An 8,396-nucleotide genomic window follows, 5' to 3' on the forward strand; every position below is an offset into this window, starting at 1 on the left:
ATTGGTTTTAATTTCGTTTTGATTTGACTTATTTCGGTCATCAGTGCACAACTAAATAATAGGCATGCACATTGAATGAACAACGGTAACTGAAGATAACATAAAATGACAAGTCATTGAAATGAAATGGTATGTGATGCAGGCAAAGTCGAATAGTGGTCTGGTAAACTTAAACACTGACTAGTGTATTAAATAAATTCTGTTTGTGTTTCAAGTTGATTGTGGGGTGAATATGCGAGATACTGTTCCTCAGTCATGGTCCGTCGCACTCGAGGACCGATAAGCCAACATAACTATTTGATTTCATTCATTGATTATTATCTGGTCTTTTAAAATGATACATGATCGCAAGATTACAGAAAGAAAAGGGTATCATAGGGATGCAATTGAAGTCCAGTAATTAGAAACTTAAGACACATTTGCGAGAGCTATTTCTGTACTGCCTACTCCTGGCACAAGCGCACGTTAGTTTCAGATCTGTGTGGCAATGAGGACTAGAGCAACATGATAGTAATCCCTTATGAGAAAGAGTTGATCAGACTAATGACATCAGCTGGGCCTGACCAGCAACAATAGGGTGTCACCAAAACGGAGTTATGCTGATCTAGGGTTGAAATGAATTGGTTGTCTCTATCGCGAGGCACAAAAGCAACAAAAGTGTGAACCGGATGACTCAAATTAAATGTATTCCGGATAAGCATGAATGGTATTCAATCTGAGACTCTGTTGCCAAATTCCTCAATTACAACTACGTTGACTCGAAAGATCTGATATGATGAAGCTATCCATTCAAATATAAACACAATTACTATGTCTTCTACACCATGCATTTCAGATTTAATAATGCGGGAACACGATCCATGTAAATGATTGTAATTCTTGAGTAGGCTCTAGGCAGTATTGCATATCATGTAATCGAGTAAAAAACATCAGTGTCGAATGAGTTGTACAGACTTTGTAAAAAAGAAATTACCATGAGGCATTTTTCTCCATCAATGACGGATAGAATATCATTGAATTTGATGCGATCAAGATATATAATGGATTGGATGTTCAAGCCATAATTTCATCCAACAAGATGACTGCTAGGCCCAGTGATAGGATTTAGCACAGACCATTCACACTTGATTTCATTTTCACAATGAATGAACGCATTTCCACTGAAGGGCACAAGGCAGCAATCGAAGCATTGGAGCACACAGTAACCAATCTGGGTTTACCATTCAGAATCTAAATAATCTGCAACTGTAGGCTACGTAGCCTACCCACACTAAGCACACCACCACCATCTTCAAAACATTTTCAATATCCATGCCACGACTACAATCAAAGCTCTCGTTCACTATGCATCATAATTCCTTTGGCTCGATGGATCTCTGGCCTGAATTTGACAAATAATCCATCAAATTACCAACACCTGCACATGTATTGCTAAACACCCAGTCACCAGACGCCTTGACAAGTAAACTAATCCTATAAAATCCGTATGTGGCTATTGCACCTAGAACAAGTTTAGTCACGATTCCAACAATCTTGCTGGATTTTGAACGTTTCGGGATCTCAGTTATCTTATCCATTTCCTCAGAGGTTATTTCACGATTGAAATGCTCTGCGACGCCAGCCGCATGTCCTAAGCCAACAACCCCAACCACCACGGGTGGAGCCAAGCCGTCATTTGCACGTGCACCCATATCGCACGCGGCCTGCATGGACTTAGCCAAGTAGATGTCTCTCTCCGCTAGGAATACTTCCGACAGTTGAGGGAATTCTCCCATCATCTCTTCCAGAGCTTGTTCTAACAGGTCCTTCTTTTTCAGTTTCTCAATATCCTCTGGTTTAATGGGACCAAGATCTTTTAACGCGTGAAACGCAAATTTCAATCTTTGCCACATAGGCAACTCAGCGAACGCTCGCTGCAATGTTATTCCCACGGCTCGATCTCCATACATGATAACGCAACCAGGAATGCGACAAGCTTCATGATAAGCAGTTCGAAACTCGCTGCCCGGAGCCATGCCTAATTGTTTTGTTATGTGTGCTGACATGTGCAAAAGAAAGAACGTCATGAGCCCAGATAGGACGCCTTTGCTTCGAATTTGGTGCAAAATCTTTGATGAATCTATCTCTCCAGCTAATTCGATGAGTGTCTTTTCATCATTGTGTATTATATCTGTCCTACTGCGACATAATTCAATCACAACTACATCAGGTTGAGCGTCACGGATAACTTTTCGTACCTCATCGCAACTTTCAGTGCTGAAGTGAGCAGTTCCGATTAAATACACTTTCTCTCCGTTGTTGCCGTGCAAAATAGTAACTATGTGCGGTAATTTGTCTTCCTCAACATTTCTGCTTGCAATGCGGCTTTCGATTGCGATTCTTCGTAAACGATCGTCGACGCTTGGCGACATGTTGTCTTGTTCATCATCGTCAATGTCTTCCCAGTTTTCATCTTCGGAATCTGGGTATTTGTCGTCCTCCGATGCATCTAACGCGTTCTCTTCAACATTGTTGTCCTTACTTCTGTCACCATCTTCTAGTTGTGTTTCCGTCTGTTCATCCATCAACACACTCTTGTCGCTCTTATAAGGTAGGGAATTTACACAACCAAATCCTGTGAAAGAATACAGTTTGTTTTTGTCACAAAAGGCCATTTCATATTCTATAGAAACTAGAAACGTTTGTCGAGCTTCAGAAAACAATGATCATGAAAAACGTAACAGAATACAGGTCTGAACAGTGAACAGGTATCTGAGCACAGTGGGATGAAGATCCAACATATTGGAATCCAAATTCAAGATCACTGAACATCCATTTATTTTCAAACCCCAGCAGGCTGTGTCATTAATAATTCCATTCTTGGTCCCTGCTTGTCTTTATCTCAGGCTTTCCATAATGTTGGCCGCAGTCCATCGAGACACATTTGATTGCCAATATAATACATACCGGTTGTTTCGTTCCTTTCTATTTATTTTTATATCACGCAATCAATTGGGGTAAGAATAAGAAGTTGAATCAGCTAGCAAGTTTTGTACCAAGGACTAATAGTTATACTTGGAACGACAATGGACATATAGCTACCTACAGATAAGACAACTGGATGCGATTTTCACAAGATTGTTAAATGCAGAAATTCCGAAAATTACATGCACACGTTATAGTATAGAAATACCTGAAAATTTCCAACCATATGCTCTATTTCATGCATGCTGTTCAAAGATCCTGTTAACCGTCCAAGCTGTTCTATTTCCTGTCTCGATTCAGCGTGGTTTTAAGTTTAACATGGTTTTTCTATCGTAATAATAATGGCAGTGTAGAGACTGCACTGTCTCTATAATGGCAGGATGACAGAACATGATACTTCCGGTATTGAATGACAGCAACCATGCAGCAACAGTTCTGGACTGTAATGGATTTGAAAATCCGGTTTCGGGTTGACGATTCGAATCCAGATCCAAATGCATTAAAGGTCAACTGCATCTTAAAAATGACTTTGCCTTATATCGTACGTTATGTGGTCAGGAATATGAATAAAATAATAAAAATTGAAATTACATGATAGTTTTCAAGTAATTTAAATTATAAATCGAAAAGCTGAAAAACGGATATGAAATCATTCAGCTATGAAATGACGTCATGTGAGTGACACCATAGTGTCCTATATGGTGTCGACATAAGCAAATCGCACGGTTCAATGAAATTGTATCACGTCACAGTTTCCATTTGGCTACAGGCAATTTGACGGTGATTTTTGACCGGCTTGCCGAGCATTAAATTTGATGAATCGGGTATCAATCAAAAGCCGACTCTGCACTGATTACGAAAATATAAATTTTATTCCGCTCGCGGCCCTGGAACCCCCACAATCAGCCCCCAATTATTCATTGTCGAGTAGATTGGCAGTGTGACGCAACAATGCTGTCTGGCGAAACGAGAGACTAGCTCAAGAGCAAGGATGCGGCCGAGCGGCGAGAGTTGGATCAGCTGACTTCGCGGCAATAGCGATGTGCAAACGCGCCACAGAGAAACGCTGCGCTGTTGATACTTTTTCTATGCGTTTCGGTACAAGCGAGCACACACCAGCCTTTCCTTGACTTGTAAGGGTAGAACTGGGTCCACAGAATGTATTAGGGCCCTACCAATTTTCGCGCAATATCCTTCAGCTGATAAAGCTATGTAGGCTACGTCTAAGTAGTCTACATTGGATGTGTCAGATTATTATGATATCGATTGCCTTAGCCCGCTTGTTGCGTAGAGCTCCAGAGATGCGTGGCGATAGTGCTGCATTCATTTTTGTCGCTTACTTTTATGTTATCTTTTCTTTTATCCAGTGTGCCTGATTTAGGCCAACGTGGGTGGCTGATTAAAATACTAATCCAAGTCGTTTCGGCATCCTCCTATCTTTTCATTATATCGCAATCATGTGGTGTATAGAGTTTGATAAAAAAAAATGATGATGAGGCTACAGCTGTAAACGATTATTATGATGAAACTATGTATTGAATTTGAAAACTTGGGTTACAGGCTGGATTAGGAGCAGAATTTCATTTCGATTTAGAAATGGTATTTTTTTCTTCAATTTCCAGGCTAATCTTGAATAAAATTTCAGTCATTGCCGGATTTGGGCTTGGATTTGAATCGTAGGTCCAGATTAGGATTTGAATTTCGATATAATAAAATCCGCTCCGCTATCTCTGCTGGCCCCGTGGATATACTCAGATATCGCAGATATCGCAGGTATCGCAGATATCGCAGATATCACTACTGTGGATATACTCAGATATCGCAGATATCATTGTGGATATACTCAGATATCGCAGATATCAACAAAAACCGCAGACATCGAGGTCATATAAAGGTCACGCTTCGTTTAGAGCGCAGATATCAAGTCTTAAGCATGTCTAGGTCGATTCAGTGCGCAGATATCAGGTCCGGACCATGTCTGGGGGAATTTTGAGTGCAGATATCAGCTCCGGAGCATGTCCGAATAAAAATAGTGCGCAGATATCAGGTATGGACCATACATGGATTCTTTTGGTGTGCAGATATCAGCTCCGGAGCATGTCCGAATACAAATAGTGCGCAGATATCAGGTCTGGACCATACATGGATTCTTTGGTGCGCAGATATCAGCTCCGGAGCATGTCCGAATACAAATAGTGCGCAGATATCAGATCTGGACCATAGCTGGATTCTTTTGGTGCGCAGATATCAGGTCCGGACCATACCTGGATTCTTTTGGTGCGCAGATATCAGCTCCGGAGCATGTCCGAATAAAAATAGTGCGCAGATATCAGGTCTAGACCATACCTGGCGCTGTTTCCTGCATAGATATCAGGTCCGCAGCATGTCTGACGCCAAGCGATACGCAGATATCAGACCCGGAGTATGTCTGGATACAAATATTTGGCAGATGTCAGGTTTGGACCATCCCTGAGCGTATTTCTTTGGTCGATATCAACTCCACATCATGTCTGGATGGAAATGGTCAGGCCTGGTCACTGGTCAGAGCTGACCAGTAACAAACCACTTACAGTTATTTTGGAGTCCTCAGGCAGATTTTGCCTGCTTGCATCACTTAGGCTACTCTAGTGCAGGGGTGTCAAACTCAAGTTGTTTCGCGGGCCGCATTCAAACCTTCAGAACATAGGGTATTAGGGGTTCTATTCAAGCGACACGTTTATTCGCAAACAATGGAATTTGCAAAAATACAAATATTGACTGGTTAAATATAGTTACAAACCGCTAAAACAGGGGCTCTTACGACGATATCAGCATATTTCTATGATCCCCTTGTTTCAGTCGTAATCTGCCGTTAACTCTGCATATGCGTTGGGAGGAATACAAGAGATTTACCTGTGGACGTGGCCGTTGGAATTCGGTTCATTTGAATCGCGATTCGTTTTCCTCTGGTGGTCGGGAACCTTTTCAGTCAGAAGTGATACAGTAGTGCGAACGCAGATATTTGAATTACATTTTTGTAACTATACTATATTCTCCATATATTCATGCATGCAACGATTTCACATTGGCGTTTTCGCTTCTTCTAGGTCAATTCTAGGTCAATTTTTCCATAAAACTCTGAACTCAGTGTTCTCCATTTTGGCTTCCCGGAATTGCGTGTCAATGTCACCGAATTTTTGCTAATACTGCTAGAGTGAAACGACAAAATAATAGTTAAAATGTGGCCTATGCACATATTTTACCTTTGCTGCATTGAGGGATTATTTAATAGAAGTTTCACGGACTAAAAATCTCAACACTTGTTAGAAATATGCAGGATAATACAAGCATTTTTCCATCAAATCGAAATTTTTTCGCGGGTCGGATAAAATCGCCCGGTCGTATGTTTCACACCCCTGCTCTAGTATATCTTTGTACTACATCCAATTCTTTGAAAAAATTTTAAGGAAATAATAATACTTTTTTACACTTTGTATTTTGTAAAGTAGAGAGTAGCATTGGCACATGTTTCTATCACGTTTATAAGAATAATTGTCATGATAAATGTTCAAATAGTCTCACACTCCTTGCGAAAAGAGTGTGTATTCACACCCGAAGGGTGGAGAAGAGTGGTACAAGAAAACATAAACTAACTAAGAATTATATAGCGGTCATAAATCCTACGTGCCTATTAGGGCTGGGCACAATGATTCGAGTACTCGAATCTGAATCGAGTATTAATTTTAATGATTCGAGTCGAGTAGTAAAATACGATTTTTCGAGTACTGAAATTATACGCTTCTCGCCACTGAAAGTTGAAGTACGAACGAGAATTATAGTTTTTATACTATTTTTCACTAAGGAAGCCTTGAAACCTTGATTGGCCGTGTCTCAGCACACGAGACATAGTACAAAGCTACGAACGTTACTGAAATAGCATATCTCCGAAGTCGTGATCATCCCAAAACATTGTCAAGAAGTGCAATGAAATCGATATGGTCGAAAATATACCAAAGTATCGTTAATGTGACGGATAACAGGCATTTTATACTTTGTGTTGGCATAAAAGGTACATATTTGAACTTTGACATATTTCATTCTGTTGTGACGTCATAATAAGTGATACTCGAATACTCGACTCGACTCGAAGCGTAATACGTGATTCAGAATCGAATCACTCAGGTACTCGATTTTGCCCAGCCCTAGTGCCTATACGTGCATACCATTCTACGTTACTACGAGCATGCAGAATTTGGATTAAAATGTTGTAGGCTAGGCTACTGTATTTATAACGCGGTTTAAATCTGAGGTACTTTCAGGTTTTGTGTGTCATGAGTACAGTGTCGTTCAAAAATAACTTTTTTTCCGGATTCCAGCCATTCACTGATTAAATTGTCAGGTTACCCTAAAAACCGTTGCACGCCAAATTTGGTTCAATTCTAACAAGTATATAAGCCACCGCATAGCGAATTTTAATTTTTAATTTATTAGAAAAAATGTTTTAAAAATTTCAAATTTTCCTGTCAACCCCCCGAAATTATTGAATTTTCTTCAAAGACGATGCAAAACAGATTTGAATCAATTCCAACTAGTAGAAGCGGAGTTATTTGAGTTTTTCGTTGATAATTCTCGGATTAACTACCAATATACACCATTCCCGAAGAATCCGACACGGCTCGGATTTCGTGCTAATGCGTGAGCCGAACAAAGCGCAGATGGTCGGAGTTTCTCATTTAGCTGTTTAAACAGTATTTACCATGTTTGTCGACTAGCCCTACCTGCGTATTCGATTAAGTTGACTGTCGCAACGCTCTATTTGTATCCGGACATGCTCCAAAGCTAACATCTGCGCATGAAAAAGACGCCAAACCTGATATCTGCGCACTGGTTAGGGCATTATATGTTCAATGCTCATATAGGTGCTGATATGTGCTCACCATTTGTATCCGGACATGCTCTGGAGCTGATATCTGCACACCAAAAGAATCCAGGTATGGTCCAGACCTGATATCTGCGCACTATTTGTATTCGGACATGCTCCGGAGCTGATATCTGCGCACCAAAAGAGCCCAGGTATGGTCCAGACCTGATATCTGCGCACTATTTGTATTCGGACATGCTCCGGAGCTGATATCTGCGCACCAAAAGAATCAAGGTATGGTTCAGACCTGATATATGCACCCTATGTGTATTCGGACATGCTCCGGAGCTGATATCTGCGCACGAAAAGAGCCCAGGTATGGTCCAGACCTGATATCTGCGCACTATTTGTATTCGGACATGCTCCGGAGCTGATATCTGCGCACAAAATTCCCCCAGGCATGGTCCGGACCTGATATCTGCGCACTGAATCGACCCAGACATGCTTAAGACGTGATATCTGCGCTCTAAACGAAGCGTGACCTTTATATGACCTCGATGTCTGCGGTTTTTGGTGATATCTGCGATATCTG

General features: G+C 40.9%; 1 protein-coding gene across 1 annotated transcript; it reads right to left on the reverse strand.

Annotated features, from left to right (window-relative positions):
- Positions 1-805: 805 nt before the first annotated feature.
- On the reverse strand, positions 806-3,364 carry LOC145433389 (traB domain-containing protein-like). The gene is made up of 2 exons (XM_080310482.1): positions 3,173-3,364; positions 806-2,614 (listed from the first exon to the last, which is right to left on the reverse strand). Exon 2 carries the CDS (start codon positions 2,562-2,564, stop codon positions 1,350-1,352), a length of 1,215 nt encoding a protein of 404 aa, XP_080166608.1. The 5' UTR covers positions 2,565-2,614; positions 3,173-3,364; the 3' UTR covers positions 806-1,349.
- Positions 3,365-8,396: the final 5,032 nt, after the last annotated feature.

Source organism: Botryllus schlosseri, chromosome 2 (assembly GCF_051294905.1).
Source record: "Botryllus schlosseri isolate E-star chromosome 2, Bs_hap1, whole genome shotgun sequence".
Lineage (NCBI taxonomy): Eukaryota > Metazoa > Chordata > Ascidiacea > Stolidobranchia > Styelidae > Botryllus > Botryllus schlosseri.

What these genes read in the sequence shown, in the direction of transcription:
- LOC145433389 (XM_080310482.1), bottom strand. Translation starts at nt 2,564, where the DNA reads ATGGATGAACAGACGGAAACACAACTAGAAGATGGTGACAGAAGTAAG.